General features: G+C 40.5%; 1 protein-coding gene across 2 annotated transcripts; it reads left to right on the top strand.

Annotated features, from left to right (window-relative positions):
* Positions 1-860: 860 nt before the first annotated feature.
* sec16b (SEC16 homolog B, endoplasmic reticulum export factor) lies at positions 861-16,962 on the top strand. 2 transcript variants are annotated; one of them, XM_080770295.1, is made up of 26 exons: positions 861-1,198; positions 1,386-1,484; positions 1,706-2,031; positions 2,511-2,608; positions 2,697-2,802; positions 3,438-3,649; positions 4,283-4,440; positions 4,553-4,614; positions 4,871-5,009; positions 5,145-5,375; positions 6,050-6,147; positions 8,221-8,302; positions 8,634-8,751; positions 8,847-8,958; positions 9,066-9,171; positions 9,478-9,615; positions 10,147-10,248; positions 10,582-10,666; positions 10,950-11,139; positions 12,042-12,199; positions 12,336-12,364; positions 12,901-13,017; positions 13,103-13,165; positions 13,254-13,347; positions 15,358-15,407; positions 15,690-16,962. In XM_080770295.1, the coding sequence occupies exons 3-25, from the start codon at positions 1,748-1,750 to the stop codon at positions 15,372-15,374; spliced, it is 2,799 nt and encodes a 932-aa protein (XP_080626421.1). In that variant the 5' UTR covers positions 861-1,198; positions 1,386-1,484; positions 1,706-1,747; the 3' UTR covers positions 15,375-15,407; positions 15,690-16,962. The 2 variants fall into 2 exon arrangements, with proteins under 2 accessions (XP_080626421.1, XP_080626422.1); XM_080770296.1 differs by lacking the exon at positions 3,438-3,649.
* The last annotated feature ends 1,185 nt before the right edge of the window (positions 16,963-18,147 follow it).

Below are 18,147 nucleotides of genomic sequence, written 5' to 3'. Positions count from 1 at the left end.
GGCTTCTAAGGTTTTGAGAATATTTGCATGACTCTATCCCATTGGCTATATGCAAATATTATGCAAATACGACGGGACAGTGGGCTCTCTTGGCTGGGCTCATTTTGGCCAGCGCATCAGAGCTATTGCGCCCCCCTGTGGCGATAATATGCCATTATTATTTATTAAAATTGAGTAATAATTAAACAAACAAACTGTAGCCTATTTGAGCCAAATGTTTTGCAGATATAGAGCACTATAAGCTTAACCTTTCATTTGAGTTCAATGGACAGGCCAGGCGCACAATTAACCGAATGCTGCACAAATGGTGCATAAACATTATGTTCAGGACCTTTGCCATAAACATGTACAATTGTTGTGTTGTTGTGAATAACCACATTAGCTATGGGCTATGGCCCCGAGAGGCAGAAATAAAGAAAGATAGAAAGAAAGAAAGAACATTCTGTATAACCTGGGGAACGAACATATAGGGATGACCTAAGCCTAATATTTAGACTCTTATCGATTCTGACATCTGATAGGGCAGAATAGGACCAGGGTGAGAGTAGGACAGGCACAGGTTGATTGGGTTGGGGAGAAGGTTATGCAGTGCACCTGGGTGGATGCCAGAACTGTTTGCGTTGTATGTTCAGTTGTTCACGTTTGGATCAGCAGGCTACAAGTGAAAGTCAAGTTGTGGACAATGCGTTCTTTTCCTAATACATGAAGTCCGACTAGTCCCCAAGGTGCATCAGCACCAAACGGGCAGCTGTGGGTTAAGTAGCGGAACACTTCTGATCGCGTCACGCGTCACGCGATGAGTTCTGGGACCGAGGCTACGCGTCACTATAGGCTTTTCCACCACGGAGGAAAACTTCTGAATGTGAACTGACTGCAGATCAGCCAGCCAGCCATCCTCCAACTCTTAACTTCATCCTACTCTCTCATGTGTATGACGAAAACTCTGACGGTCTTTTGCAACTCACTACTCGTCAACGTGGCAAGGCGCAATCCATAGTGTTTTTTCTTCCCGGTATAATCCATCAGATTTCTGACTAGTCTATTTTAAAAATGTCTGTTTATCGAAAATTACATCAATTCGTAGAAGTTGAGAATACGTTATTTCATTTTGTATAGCCTTCGGAGACTCAGACTGCAGCTGTCAAAGGGCGTGTCCCAATGTGCATGGACTAGATGTTATTATTAAACCAAGATGAAGGTCAGAAATGAAATTATTTACATACCGGTATAGTTTAATGTAAAGTGTTTGTCTGTGTAGCCTATGATCATCATAATTCCCATGTAGTTATAGTTGGCCTATTCATATCACATATTTGCAACTGTAAATTGGTGTGAATAGGTCACGCAACACTTACACCTGAACTTTATCCCCTGTTATCATGCAGGTCACCTCAGTTCATGTTGTGTTTTCGTGTGAAGTGATGTGGAAGTTACAGTTGTACTTTGACTGAGTCTGAGTGAGATCACATACGGACGAGTTTGAGGTGAGGATAATCTGCTATGTTTTATGTGATTTAGCGTTGGAAATCTTGAAAAGCACTTTTATGTTTACCTTTATCAATGTTGGTTTTAATTGAGACATTAATTCAAATCATTAACCATGCATAGAAACATTGATTTCTATGATTTCTTTTTACAATAGGCCTATGCCTACACTACACAGCAAACCTTTTTCAACTTGTTTTCCTTTGGGGAATAAAAACAGTGATTTCTGAGTGTATGAAGAGATCGAGGGAGTGCTGCCATCATGGACCCCTCAGGTCACCGCTGGTCAGAAAGTGGACGACAGTCGTCACAGTCCCACAGAGTGAGAAGCAGAGAGGACCATGGCCACCGTGGCAGTGACCAGAAGTATCCTCCGTCAGTCGACCCCGGAGACGACAGGCATGGATGGATGCATCCAGATGCTCGCCACAGAGCCTACTTCACTAGCCCTTCACCAAGACCAGCAGACCACACTGCCACCTCCTACATCACACACGGACATGACTACCGCCGATCAGCACACTCCACGACCACACCACAGCCCAGGTGAGTTCAGTGATGCAGTGATAGGCCTTCTGAGTCTGTGACTGGAGCTAAGAGTATACTTAGGAAAATAACTGATTTAAAATGCAGGATTGAAATACTGGCCTAACCAATTCAACCATATTATGCTATGTTGACTATGTTTGCTATTAGGCCCTCCTTTTTCTTCACTCTACACCAAATACCTATTTTCCCAGAATGGGAATGGGTTCATTTTAGGCTCTCTCTGTCTGTGTGTGTGTGTGTGTGTGTGTGTGTGTGTGTGTGTGTGTGGTGTGTGTGGTGTGTGTGTGTGTGTGTGTGTGTGTGTGTGCGTGTGTGTGTGTGTGTGTGTGTGTGCATACGTGCATGCGTGTGCTTGTGCTGTGTTCAGGTTGTTATGATCATGGATATTGATATTATCATAGCCTAATATTAATTACACGTCATGAAATATTACACAGACAAGAGTTGGTAAATTTGTTTGGTACCTCCGTTTTCAGGCATGGGTATGACTATCCACCTCACAGCTACTGGGATTACAAAGGGAATTATGGATACTATGACCAGGATTATTACACAGCACAATATGGACACAAAGGTACTGTTATTAATTGGTGTATTATACTATACTACAGTCTATACTAAAGAACAGATTATAAGATTCTGTGTCATTTATGTCTGTGAAGATGCTGGCCAATGGGCTGCCCAGGACTGGTGGAGGTCGGACCCGGGTCATCACGAGAGATCATATGAGCAGGAGCAGCCTGGACGTGCCTACACAGAACAGTACATGTCAGTCCCTCACAATACCGCTCAGAACTCACCCACACATTTTTGAGTGGTGCAACCACTCCATTACACAGCTATGTGTGTCCCTTGGTCTGTCTGTCCAAGCACGAAAATATTTTGGTTGGTAACTCTGTCATTTCTCGACCGTTTCGGACGCAGGACGGCTCACCTGAACCGGGCCAGCCCCCTGGGCACGTTCCTGGTGGTCTCGATGTTCCCCCCAGGGACCCCCCCGGGGACCCCCACACGTTAACTCTGTCATTTCTCGACTGTTTCAGAAGCAGTTTGACAACTGAATTTTAAAACCAAAATGGTGACACTGGCACTACCATCCAACAACTCTATTTTTTCATTCTTTATTCTTTTCATTTGTGTCTTGGCTGATTGAAAAAATCCCTTTCTGGCCAAAAAGTACCGTTTATACGTGTGGTGGGGGGCTCAGAGTGCTTCCACTAAGGAAAGTAGGCTTTCTAATGACACAACCCGGTTTTGGTGAGTAGCAAAAACGTTCTTTTTATTTACGCTAAAGAGGAGAGGCTGGTCTGCATTCATGCGAACGGCGGAAGTTGAGAGCTCTAAATGCGTTGGCCAGCGCTAAGCCAACTGGTAACCTGTATATTGATAATCTCTTCATTTAGCTATGACCAGCAGAGAGACAGCTCCAAGGCCCAGTCTTACGTAAATGAATCTGAGGACCGTTCTTCCAAGGACAACGAAGAGGCCTCCTCTTGTTATCCGGGTAACCTAGCAAGCTCCAAAAACTCAGGGATGTCTACGAGTAGCTGTGAGCTCAGTCAATACATCAGTGGAGCTGAGCATAGTGACCCAGTCCATTACTCATCTGATACAGGTGAACGCACGCACGCATGCACACACGCACGCACACACACACACACACACACACTCACACACACACACACACACACACACACACACACACACACACACACACACACACACACACACACCAAAATGTTGTTTTTTTGCTTTCCCTTATTGATCAAGCAAAGGCGAAGGCATGAGCTGGTGCTTTTTATTCTTTGATCTGTGTACAATGTACTATGTTAGTCCACCAACTCCAACACACCTATCGCATAGATTTTGCTCAGGTGTACAAAATACTTTAGATTTCTTCATTTCAGTTTGGCGTCTTGCTCAGGAACACTGCTGTATTTACTAATCTACTGCCGCCCCAAAAACTCTGAGAGTGGAAATAGACCCACGGACACTGTGTGAATGCAATTATCACCCGGTACAATTAGCAGTGGTATCTGTGGACAGTGGACACACTACAAAATCCCCAGTGTTAATTTAACTCTGAGTCAATTGTAACACTCAACATAAATTAACACAAGAGAATTTAGCTATAGAAGGGCCGTAGTTGAGACTGATCCACTGTTATACAAAGAAAGAAAGGCCTGGCCGAAAGATGTTTGTGGTGATATTTAACAGTGATACTTGTGTTGTTATTCTTTGTTGTCAGACCATGCTGCTGTGACAGTGCGTCAGATGGCAGTTCCTTTTAAGTACACAGTGCCTCATCCGGTTGTCAGCTTTGGGCCTGCAGGCCAGCTGATCCGGGTCAGCCCAGGCATCTCCATACAGGAAACCCCAGGCCAGCTGGAGATCCACAGTCTAGAGGCATGTTCAATACACTGTCAACCTGTACGAAATACTTAATTATAGGAAAATGTGGTTTCTTGGAGCAATAGGATTATGTCACTGTGATTACCGTACTGTTATTTCTCCTCAGGTCATTCTAGGAGAGACACAGCAACAGCTGGAGATGAGAACATTCCCTGGGCCATTAGCTAGGTATTGCTTTTAGTATTTGTCTTCAAGTACGTAACAGTTTTAATGTCTGTCTGTCTGTCTGTCTGTCTGTCTGTCTGTCTGTCTGTCTGTCTGTCTGTCTGTCTGTTTCTTTCTTTTCTATTATTCAAATCCAGTAGTTTGACAACTGAATTTTAAAACCAAAATGGTGACACTGGCCCTACCATCCAACAACTTAATTTTTTCATTCTTTACATTTGTGTCTTGGCTGATGGTTTCTTTTTTCACCCACTTTAAGGGAAGACTTGCACAAAATAGATGCCATTGAGTTTGCCCACCAGAGGGCAGAAGCATGCTTGAGAGATGACAAACTTCCAGACAGGAATGCTGCTGCTCTCTTGTGGAATCTCCTGATACTGCTGTGCAGACAGAATGGAGTAAGTGGGTCATGCCAAGTGATATACATTACCTCGAAGTACAGTACATCTCAGTGCACTGGGAAATACCTAGCAGTCAAAATTAACATCGTGATTCTGTCTGAAAGTGATATCACTTTATTTCCATGGGATCAGCGGATAGTTGGCTCGGATATCGCGGAGCTGCTGGTGCAGAACTCGCAGGCAGATGGATCCCGGGTCCAAGATGCTCCCACACTCATTGATTTCAGTGAGAACCTGGCACCTGAACCAGAGCCTTACAAGGAAGAGGACCTGCTAACAGGACATCTCAGCAGCTTCAGCTCTGAGAGCTCACAGAAAGACCTGGACAGCTACACTAAACTGCTCCTGGCTGGGAGGAAAAAGGTTACTTCACCATATTCACCATTCACCATATCCCTCTTCTCTGTTGCCCCAAGCACTAGAATAAAAAGCACTTACCTATGCTCAAAGTATTTTTAACCACTTAATCTGTATTTTCATAAACAAACAAATACATGATAAAATAACTGATCTAGCATTGGAAGCTTGTATATTATTAAAACATGTTTGAATTTTCTTTTTGCCTATAATGTCCAAAATAGGGACACCAGCTTTAAAGTGGTTAAAGCTGTTTAAAGTAATGCTATACTGCACTCTGATTAGAGATAGGAATTCATAAGATTTCCATTCATAATTATTACTGATTCTGGATCAATTCCTAATGTGGAAAAAGTAGGCTTGCAAATGTTTTCAACTATTGTATAACCTCTGGGTCTGAACACAGTAAAAGGGCATAAATCATGTCTGCCTAATAACATTTGAACATTAAAAAAAGTAGTAAGTAAGTTATCTTTTCCTTTTTAGCAGCATGGACACATGACTTGAATTGAGCTTAAATACAAAGTCAGTTATCGGAGTTGACGATTCTGATTATTTCATGATTCTGATTGCTGATTCTTCCCTAACTCTAATAGGTCATAGAAATTGTGTTGTCGTGACTCATGACCCGCTCCCACCCTTACATTTGCTCTCTTGTTGTGTCCCATCTGGTTCCATAGGAGGCTCTAGATTCAGCCATGAACAGTGGTCTGTGGGGCCATGCACTCTTTCTGGCCAGCAAAATGGACAACAGGTCTTATACCACTGTGTTGAACAGGTAAGAAAGGCTGTCATGTCATCTGAGACATGACAGCTGCAGGAAATCAGAGTACTGTTCCCATATAAGAGTACACAAGACCAGTAATGTGTGAAGAATGTCCACCACACACTATGCTTATACAGTTGAATGTTCAGGATTCAACAACAATGAAAACAAATGAAAAAAGACACATACACAGACAGTATAAGCATACGTGTATTTAAAGTATGCATTTATGTACCTCGATGTATGTATTTGTAGTTTGTATTGGGAAGGCCTGGTATGAAACTATGGAGATAGAAGTTGTTTATTTTGTAGGAAGCACTTCTCTGGGTTGACACTATTCAGGCATTAGAAAATCAGCTCTTTACAAATTCCATCATATCATTATTAAATTCAAGAACCGCTGTCTGTCAGTCTGTCCCGTCCCTAGCATAGAGCAAGACAGCTGCTCGTCTAGAACGCCTCCTCACAACTCCACACAGGGAACCTAGCGCCGCGCAGCCCTGTCCTCCAACCTAAATCTGCCCCGCATTGCACACGCCAAACATTCTAACAATCATCTTAATTAAATTAATTTGCGTCAAAAACAACTCATCTCCCCGCAAATCACATGTCACCAGTGTCACCAGTGAAATGCATGTTGGGACGGACACTGATTAATACTGGGACACAGTTTTCCGCGCAACATTCCACCTCCCCTTTTCCACACCGCCCCCAGGCAGGCATCAGACCTATACATCACACCCACATGGGGAAAACAACTCAGACCCATAGTAGCCAGCTACTCCTGCTTTGGGGAAGCATCGCGGCCAACGCGGGGGTTGCGTGGCACAGGAACCTGAAAGCCAGCTCTGACAGTTGGACGGGGCATGTTCATGTGAACACACGTACGCGCTGTTTCGACACGAATGCTTATCTGTCGGCGACTCAGGCTGGCCAAATGGAGACGTTTACCATCTTTAAACAATCCCCCCCCTATCAGTAATGTGATCTATTACATCACATTACCCACACTGAACATTTAAGCTTGAGCTCTTATCTCTTATGGAGCCATTACAGGTAACATTTAAATTAATTTAAATTTAAAAAGTTAAATTAGGTTGTTGAACCTACTGTATATCATCAGGGCGGCTGTGGCTCAGGAGGTAGAGCAGGTCGTCCAATTATCCCTGGGTTGGCGGTTCGAATCCTGGCTCCTCCTGTCCACATGTCGACAGGCAAGACACTGAACCCTACATTGCCTCCAATGAGTCGGTTGGTGTGAGCTTGCCACCATTGGTGTGTGAATGTGGGAAGTGAGGACGCTGGCGTCGACTGTTCGCCGCTTCAACTCCCAATGTATGAATGAATGAACCATTGTAAAGCGCTTTGAGCACTTGGAAAAGCGCTATAAAAATGCAATTCATCATTACTCTATGGCTTGTGCAAACGATTCATGATGTAACCCTATCCATTCACTTGCTGTTTTGCCACCCTGAGTAGAATGTCTCAGAACATACTTTATGACAGGGCCACACGAGAGGGGCGACTAGTTGTGGGAATTTAAAGGGTGGGGGACTGACAAGACGTAGGCAGTATGACCTGTTCAGACCTGCCATTAAAATGTATCCTGGCCTGGGTGATGTGATCACCCAGGATACAGCTTTAAATACCGGTGTGAATGCACTCAATTGGTTCTCAAGACATTATGCGATATGATCACTCACACCGCATTAGCAGGTGGCCTGGGAAACATACTGTATGTCAAGTCAAGTGTATGTATGCAGTGTAGTGTGAACGCAAAATGGTCACTGTCCACATTCAGGGCAGTCACCGACATTGCCACACCATACAGTAAAATTTAGTGATTTAAAAATGTATCATTTCATGCTTACAAAATGGGACTTCACTTTGTGTGCTGGATGTTTTTGAAATGATATTTCTATGCAAGGTTTGACGTACAGGTTTGAAATACAGATGAGGTCATTGTTTTAACCACTTACAGTACTATACTTGAAAATAGTGAAAGTAGCGTTCTTCTGTTCCCATACAATGTTGCCTTGTGATTCTGTTGGTCACTGTTTCATGACACAGTGGCTCTGTTTGCAGGTTTACAAGCCAGCTAACAGCCAGTGACCCCCTGCAGACCCTCTTCCAGATGCTTTCAGGGAGAGTCCCTACGGTAGCCACGGTAAATCCCAAAGAAGATGATGTGTGCTCTCAAGATTTGTGTACTCGGTTAAGCCCTATAGCAATTTCCAATAAGTGCTGATCGGCTGTTTTTTTTCACCATTCTTACTCAACAGAAACAACTAAAAGATAAATCTATTCTATTGCCACTTTATCGGATTAACAGTCAAAAACCAAGTGGTATACTACAATGACACTATTTTGACAATATTAAATTAAAAATAGTTTAAAAGAATACACAGAAAGTAATAGTTTACATTATGCAATAAATGTTGCCACTAAGACGTTGTAGTTTAGTAGCTGATCTGTTGGATTGGATATTTTGTTCCCAGTGCTGCGGTAATGAAAAATGGGGTGACTGGAAGCCCCATCTGGCTATTCTGCTCTCCAACGAGTCAGGTGAACTTGCAGTCCAACAGAAGGCCATCATCACCATGGGAGACACACTAGGTATGAACAGTCTGAACAACACATCCTATGATGGAAGAGCAAAATGGCTTCCATTTGAATATGGTCAAGAGGTGGTGTTTTTTGGTCTTTTCCAGCCTCAAGAGGCCTCCTACATGCTGCACATGTGTGCTACCTGACAGCCCGCACTCTCTTTGGAGTGTTCACACACAAAGCAGCAAGGCTTGTGTTGCTGGGCAGCAGCCACATGTGAGTGAGATACAATTGTCAACATCACTCAACCTCCTTTTTTATGCTTCTGGCAAAAGTTGTCCTGACAGTTGAGCTGAGAACTCCATATCCTATTTCTCCTTTAGGCTCCCTTTCTTTGAGTTTGCCAGCAACGTTTCCATTCAGTGCACTGAGTTGTTTGAGTATTGCCAGACACTTGGAGGAAATGTATTTTCAATCCCATCCTTTCAGGTAGTTACTAGTTCATATCATCCATCTATATTTAATTTCCCATTGCTTTTGTCTTTTTAATTGCATTCTCGTGTGTCATATACACCTAGACAAGCTCATACTCAAGCTTATGCTGTGTTGACACTTTTCTCTGTTGGAAATATGTAATCTTTGTACCAAAATATAAATTGGCCCTTTAACGTGTGTTTTCCGCCCTATTCAACGGTCAACAGAAATCTTTTCTACTACATTATATACATTTATGTACATGGTTTAGATACTCCAAATCAAATTTTCACGATTGACACTAATATATGTTGTGGCCAGGTGTATAAATTCCTGTATGCCAGTAGACTGCTGGACTATGGGCTTGTATCGCAGGCGTTCCATTACTGTGAGGTGGTAGGAAAGGCAATTCTACAACAACAGGAGCCGTTTCTGGTGCTTAGTGGAGAGGTTATTAAGGTATGGTCCTATCTTGATGCATAATGGTACATTTAAAGACACACACACACACACACACACACACACACACACACACACACACACACACACACACACACACACACACACACACACAGACACACACACACACACACACACACACACACACACACACACACACACACACACACACACACACACACACACACACACACACACACACACAGATCACAGATGCCTTGCAGGCACTTTTGGTGTATCAATTTGTTTAAATTAATTTGTGACATGGCAGAGATTGAGAGAAGACAAAGAGGTTGTCTTGTGGGCAGAAAAGAGAGACTCAAAGTTATACAACAACAGGACGGCAGGCACAGACGCTGAAAGAAAATGTGACTAAAGATCTGAGAAAAACGATTTGAAAACATTCTGTGTTGTTGTCCTCCTGTTGTTGTCCTCCTCACTTACATTACTTCTCATATCATACAATGAAGTATAAATCGGTTAAGGCAAAAACTAAAACAAGCTGTTTTCTTTGTGCTTGTTTCTACTCAGCTAGCAGAAAGACTGAGACAGTGTGAGGGCCAACAGCTCAGTGGAGATGCACAGGACCCCAACTGGCTGCAACAGCTGCGCTTGAAGCACCATGACGTACAGGTAACAATGTCAGGGCTACCATTCCATTTATTCCACAAACCATCATGTCCACATTACACTGCTATTTTTCCTCTGAGATATTTCATGCTAAGATGAAAACTGATCTTTCATGAGACTCAATGTTGATAAATGTCCAAATCTAGGTTACGGTGTTTGGCAGCCAGTTGTTGATGTAATACAGTCCAGCAATGTTGTGGTTGATTACTTTTACTCAAGCCAAGCAATAAATGTGCTTCATTATAGTCAATCTTCTATTTAAAACCTAGTTTGGCTTTCAAGTAATAATTTACACTTACACATAAACAGTATGGCTAAACATGTGATTTTGCTCAGATGGGGAGATATGTTTGTAATGATACATACCAGTCACCTGCTGAGGGAAGTGCTTTAGTCCACGGGGAGAGCAAAGTGTGTTCAGGTAATATTCAAGACCCAGGTCATTATTTCTTATGATACACTTAGTTGTGCGCCTGTGCAGCAGATCTACAAGATCTCACAGAGCTTGTAGATCTGCTATTTCTGGTGTGTGACACAGCACACAACCAAGTATAAATCAGGCATAATTATGTGGTGGTCTTGACACCAGAAAGCAGTTTCTTATGCTTCACACACTTGCAGGTGATGAACTATTATCAAGTCCTCCTGCTGTGGTTAGGCTAGATTATAGAGGCCTTTCCCTTCTTTCCCTTTTTTAACTACAGACTCAGACATAGATGACCTAAGAAGTGATGTAAAGAGTCCAAAAGCTGAGCTGCTTTACTACAGAGGACCGGAGGAAGAAGAAAACCCCTGGGCCCAGGCTGCAGGACAACAAGATAACCCCTGGGCCCAGGCTGCAGGACAACAAGAAGAAATGACAGCATGGGGCAGCAGGGGAACTGAGAACTGGAGGTAAACTGTACAATTTGTGCCAAAGATTAATTTGTTAATTACATTCCAATTACACTAAAGAAAGATTGCACTCAGTACAGTGGATAACGCTGCCAACACTAGGCAATTGTCAAAATATTAAACTGAGAAAACAGCCAGCACAAAATAAATGACATTGTTGAGCCGTGCATCTAGAGCCTTTTGTTTAAAGTGTTGCGGGAATTCTGCTTTGCAGTACTTTCTCTTAATTGTCAAAATATGCCATTAAAACAGTCAGACCTTTACACCGTAAAAATGTCAGCACTTGCTCAGGAAACAGCGTTTAAATCGGGGTTAGAAGAGGAAAGTTCAATTCTTCTATACTTTATACTCCATTACACCTCAGAGGCAAATATTTTACCTTTTACTCCACTACAATTATTAGTATTACTTTGCAGATTTAGATTAGCATTCACCATTTTTGTTCTTATAGAACCGGTCGCATCACAGCGCAATGTATTTTTACTATTACTTTATTTGTTTATTTGAGGCAGACAGCAATGCAATCAGTACAGTACAGTACAGTACAGTACAGTACAGTACAGTACAGTACAGTACAGTACAGTACTGTACAGTACAGTACAGTACAGTACAGTACAGTACAGTACAGTACAGTACAGTACAGTACAGTACAGTACAGTACAGTACAGTACAGAAGCAGTGTAAATATATGAAGAGTTAGCGAATTTTGAGCTGGTACATTGACAAAGAAAAAAGGTGGTTGGTAGTTTTAGTATGCTTTTGTAATTTTACTCAGGAATACAGGTAATGTATCAGGGCATTTCTACATTGTGGTATTGCTACTTTTACTTAATAAAAAAATCTGAGTGCTTCTTCCACCCCTGGGCTCACTGTGATACACTCCACTGTCCCTTTGTCTCTAGACCACAGGCTAGTCTTACACTGCCAGTGGATTCTGCTCCTCCAACACTTGTGATGGCCGGTAGCCAAGACAGTAGTTATCACAACACAGATAACGCTGAAGTCAAATCTGCTGCTTTGCGTTCTTCTTTGGAGTGGCTCCCTCCTTCAACAACAGAGAGTAAGCAACAGATAATAGCACAAAACAAGATTTTAAAATGTTAATTAATATAATTATACATTCATGTATTATTGATAGGGATACAGATGACTGTATGTAAGAATGACTCAGTCTTTAAATTCAATTGTTTCCCCAGGTGGTCAGTTTTGTTCTGGAATAACCATGGTGAGAAAGATTTGTAGTATTTTGTAGTATTATGTACGGTACTGACAAATGGTATAAATTAGCACTTTGGTTTAATCTAGCAATCACAGATAGGCTGAGATATTCAGTTACATAATTTGTCATCACCACATAGGCTATACAGTACTAGGGATGTGCCGATGAGACATTTTGGCCGATATCGATATCCGATATAATTAATTGCTGTTATGGCCGATAACCGATATTACCGATATGATCTCATTCTGTATTGAAAAATTATAATAATTTTGTCCATTCTGAAAAATACATGTAACAGCGTATCTGCACTGCTTAGGCAAGTCAGATTTAACTTTAATACCTTATATTTAATATTGTGAGCTTGTATATCTGTTCAAGCTGTTACTTTGGGCATGTTTATCTGTAAAGACAGACCGATTAATCAGATCAATAAATTAATCGGTTTGATTGATTAATCGAACCGATGCCGATTAATCTAAAAACAACTAAAATCGTCCGATACCGATATGTTTGCCGATTAATCTCCCTGTTTACGTCAGTTGAACACCATGGCAGAGACTGACCACAGTCATGGAGTTCACAGTCAACAGCCCATTACACAGGAAATGTCTATGCTTGGCATGGGTTCACAGCCAGCCAATACCCTTCCCAAACAGGTGTGTGAATCATGTTTACAACTTTATAGCAGTTATACTTTTATCTTACATAAGTTTTAATGTGTCCTTGGTTTTTGTTTTGCAGAGTACCAAAACAGGATGGTTTAGTGGCTGGTTCAAGTCCAAAGATGTCCAAAATGAGAACTCAGTGAGATTTCAGTGTTAATGTTCTCCTCAACTTTATTCATTTGACCTTTTCTGTCTTAGTTGACGTAAGACATATTTTCTTTTCTCAGGAGTCAGTGCCCGCTGCTGGCCACTGCCCCCCTCCCCCACCCATGGGCTCCCATACTTCGCCTGCTGTTGTCAATCCCCTTTCAAAATATGCAGGTGAGTTAGAGCAGTGGTTCACAAAGTTTTTCATGTCAAGTACCCCCAAATTTACACTAATTAGCCTGGAGACCCCCATTTGAAAACATATGCTATCTCAAAGATGCATGTCTCGTCACAAACGTCCATGAACCATATGACGTGGTGCTCAATAATAAGCCTTGGTCCCTATCAAAAATACATGATCAATGTACAACAATCAAGGACCTCATTTGGGGTTTGGGGGAAAAGATTGGTACAATTAAGTGTATGGCTTGTGTTAGCCCAAATTTTTTGATTCTCGTAGAGGTTTTTTTCGATTCTGACGAATCTCTCTACGAGAGTCAAAACGTAAACTCCGCCCCTAATGTCGAAGAAGCAACCTGGATGCCTTTAAATCACTCTTACCTTGTACAAATGCAAAATCGAAGCTGCTTTTAATGTTGCCCCACTTGTTTGTGAGCTCTGCGGAACCATATTAAACTCTGTCAATGCTTATTTTTCAATAAAAAAGGTATTTTAGCCATCTTGCTTTTCTCTCCATTGTAAATGCGCAAGAGAACCCTGGCCGCTAGGGGCGCGGGCATATTCTGTTGCGCCGTTTACCGCATTTACAATTCTGTTGCGCCGTTTACCGTATTTACAATGGAGAGAAAAGCAAGATGGCTGCGGGTGAAAGAAATACTCAGAAACAGAGTTGACTATAAAACGTTTTTTATTGAAAAATAAGCATTGACAGAGTTTAATATGCTTCCGCAGAGCTCACAAACAAGTGGGGCAACATTAAAAGCAGCTTAGATTTTGCATTTGTACAAGGTAAGAGTGATTTAAAGGCATCAGGTTGCTTCTTCGACATTAGGGGCGGAGTTTGCGTTTTGACTCCTCCTCTACGAGAATCAAAAAATTTGGGCTAGGCTTGTGTTATTTACATCCTCGTCAACTATGGTTATGGTAGTTTGAAAGACGTTAAGAAACGTATTTCTACAACTAAGTATATGGTGTTAAGTATGGATAATGTACTAAACTATAACTAAGCCAGAGTTTAATTTGCTATTTTTTGTGTTATGTTTGCAAAGGAATTGGTAATTGTTTCGGACTATATTTCATACATTATGGTTACAAGTATTTCATGTCCTTTACATTTAAAAAGGGTTAAAAGAGGCTATTTCGTTACTTTATTGGAGTTAAAAACAGCTGTTAAAAGGGTACACTATAATACGATGATTTAAATAAGTCATGTGCCTTAATTGATTGGACTTTAATTACAGTAAATATGGCTTTGCTTGAAATTACTTTAAAAGTGTTTTTTGAATATGCTATTTACCTTTGAAGTTTGTGAGTAAGCTACAGAATGGTATTGAAAAATATGTCTAATATTAACAGTATATGTTTTGTGTTCTTTATTTTTTGTCAGTTCTCACGTTGGTTTATGGACTAAATAAATTCATTACCATCAGTTCAAGTCTTGACCTTCTTTCGGCGGGGACCGCTACAGTCTGTCTGTCTGTCTGTCTGTCTGTCTGTCTGTCTGTCTGTCTGTCTGTGTGCTTGTGCTGTGTTCAGGTTGTTATGATCATGGATATTGATGTTAGTTATATTATCATAGCCTAATATATAGCCCTGCTGGGCGCGGCTGCACTAATAACTTTGGGACAGGAATCAGTCAAAAGGGAGACATCCAAGGGATGGATGGGGAAGGATCAACAAATGGAATGTCAGAATAGGTCAGCTCCATATATGGAGATCTAAGGGTTTGAGGTTTGAGTTGCTGGCCAATATGGATGACATCAGGGATCTCCATATATGGGCTTAATATTGATGACATCAGAGATCTCCATCCCTGATGATGTCACCTGATGTCACATATATGGTCATGCCTGGGGGGGTGACGGACTAACTAACTAACTGACGGGAAATGCACGTTTTCATAGTAAAAGTGGTGTAGTAGTCTGTCACTGACGGCATTATCTTTCTAATCGTGAATGTGATATGATGTTCTAAATATTTATTTTCTCTCTTTTTGCATAATAGGGCAAACGGGGGTGTAGACACCATATCAGCGCCTCCATTCTGCATGCCAGGTAAAACGTACTGTAGTATTTGTTAGTAGTTGTACATAGGCCTGTCACAATTATTTGAGATAATCGCAATTATTCATACGTACAAATGTATCTGTTGAAAAACGCGAAAATACATAAAAGGCTAAAATAAAAAATATTTTGTATTTATATGTTCCAATGTTCAAACTAAGTAAAATAAATTATTAAATCATTAATCTCAATTGTTTACATGACAATTGATCGTCAAGTATAATTTGGTCGTGACGGCCCTAGTTGTACAGTATTTCTCTTGTGCATTTCTAGGGTCATTGACACCGCTCCTACTGACCTCATGACACACCATCGCCATGCCAACAGCCTGTTTCTTTTTTTGGATGCCCTTTCAATTGCACAACACTCCCCTCAAGAGGTATGTAGGTTATTGAGATACAGCGGACGGGCTGGTAAATCATATTCTCAGAGGGAGTTAAACAGCTGTGGTGTGTTTCCCTGACTGCTGACAGCGTGATATTAAAATGGATGGAGATAGAAGGGAACAGAGATGTATGAATCACCTATATTTGATAATAATAATGCACAAGGGAATAATGCTTTCCTGCAGGTTGACTGGCTGGGTATGAACCACTGGGATGAGTTTTTGCCAGTGTTGGAAAGTAACTAAGTACATTTACTCAAGTACTGCACTTAAGTACAATTTTGAGGTAATTTACCTGGAGTATTTCCTATTTTCAATCATTTTACTTCTACTCCACTACATCTCAGAGGCAAATGTTGCACTTTTACTCCATTACAATTATTTGAAAACTTTTGTCCATTTGAAAATAACAGATCTACAAGCTGTGTACCTGTAGATCAGGATTTTATAAATTTTGAACTTGTGAAATGGGACATTCTGCACAATGAATAACTTGGTACTTTAAGTTTGAGGCCGATACTTTTGTACTTTTGTACTGTACATTTTGAGTACGGGACAAGTATAGTATTGATACTTTTATTGATACTTGTGAGTACTTCTTCTATCACTGGCTTTTGCAGGGTATCATTATGAAATATAACAACTGTAAAGAACTATGCATCAGTTAACCTTACAACTTGGAATAAATCCAGTACGGCTTGGTTCCAATTGTTTTTAAATGAAACCGTTTCCAGCCTAAAGTAGAGAATGCCACAACAAAGTTTAAAAAAGCGCTGTATAAACTTACTAAATGCTGTAGTTAACCAGTACAAAGTTTGTGCTAATTTATAGCATACTTGTCCTTCTCAGTAGTTGTTTGACATGACCACGCTGAAAGAAAATGCACAGAACAATGTAAAATATAACTAATAATTACAAGACTGCAAGCATGTTTTTGTCGTTGTACATTATGCACTGTTGTGAGCTTATAGATATTAAGTGAGCTTGTAGATATTAGGTTATTTTTGACACAGGACACTTTATGTATAAAATAGGGCTTAAATTTGGATGCTTCTTATAAATGTCATGTTGCTTTTTTATTGCCAGTTTATATTGTGCCAATGTTTTCCAGTACCAGAACAGTTGTTAAATTGAAATATATCCACAATATCTATATCTATGCTTTTGGTATAATTTCTTCCTTGATGTCTCAATGTACTGCTAAATTGTTGGTGGGGCACAAAATGAATATAATGCATGAAATAGAGCAAGTGTCAACCTGACAGGTGTTGGTGCTCCTTTTACCATTACTTTGCACAATGAATGAACGTGACGTGCTAGCTGAGAATTTGGCATATTGATACACATATTCAGGTTACAGTACTCCTATGCCTACCAATCCACAACCCAACTGAAAATGTGGAATACAGTTTTACTTAAAACTCTTGAAGAATCAAAAGGCTATGCAGTTAAGATATTCTTCAAATAATGACCTTAGCGAGAAAGGAAAAGCATTCTCACTTTGAAAAGAATTAACATTTTGTAAACACTTGTTTTTTATTGACATCATTACACATAACTTAAAAATTCTCCAAATGCAAATAGCATATGATGTGTTGTTGCTGTCTCAGGATATTAGATCACGTTATAGTTATTCAATATTATGGTTTGGGAAAAAGTACCAACCACACATGCTTGCCATGCTTGTCAATATGATAATGATAAACATCCTTGTAACTGAACAAACACTATACTACTAGGCCTACTACTACTACTACTACTACTATTTAGAAAATATGCATACAAACACTCATATAGATATGTCTGGCGTAATACAAGAGTACAAGTGAGCTAAGGATTAAGAAGGTGTTTTTATATTGTACTTACATTCTGGGAATACACTTGATAAGCCATGGCCTTGTACTCTCTGAAAGCAGCTTCATATGACAAGCTGGTTTCCATTTGAGTTAAACCTCTTGATCATGTTTGCCTATGTTTGAAAGGAAACTCTTGTTAATGATTCAAAGGTATATGGATTTACTTTACTAAAAATGAAAAATGTTCTCACAGAATTTAGATATAATTAGAGCCAGAAGGATATATCGGCGAGTCCGATATATTGGCCATTATATATCAGTATCTAGAAAAGCCAAAAATCAGCTTTTCTAATGTTTCAAAAATAGATCTACAAGCTCATAATGTGTTGCACACAATGCATTGTGAGCTTGTGGATTGGCTACTTTTTTAAATAGTGGTTAAATATATCAACCACTAGTTTAAAAAAGTTAGTTTTGGTTTAATATTATTTATTTATATATTTTTCATCAATCAAAACACCGGCAATTGGTGGTCATAGGACTCCAAAAT

The sequence above is a fragment of the Protomyctophum bolini genome (assembly GCF_963924005.1).
Source record: "Protomyctophum bolini genome assembly, chromosome: 8".
NCBI classification, from domain to species: domain Eukaryota; kingdom Metazoa; phylum Chordata; class Actinopteri; order Myctophiformes; family Myctophidae; genus Protomyctophum; species Protomyctophum bolini.
Note: the sequence above shows the minus strand (reverse complement) of the source record. Positions and strands in the feature narration are given on the sequence as shown.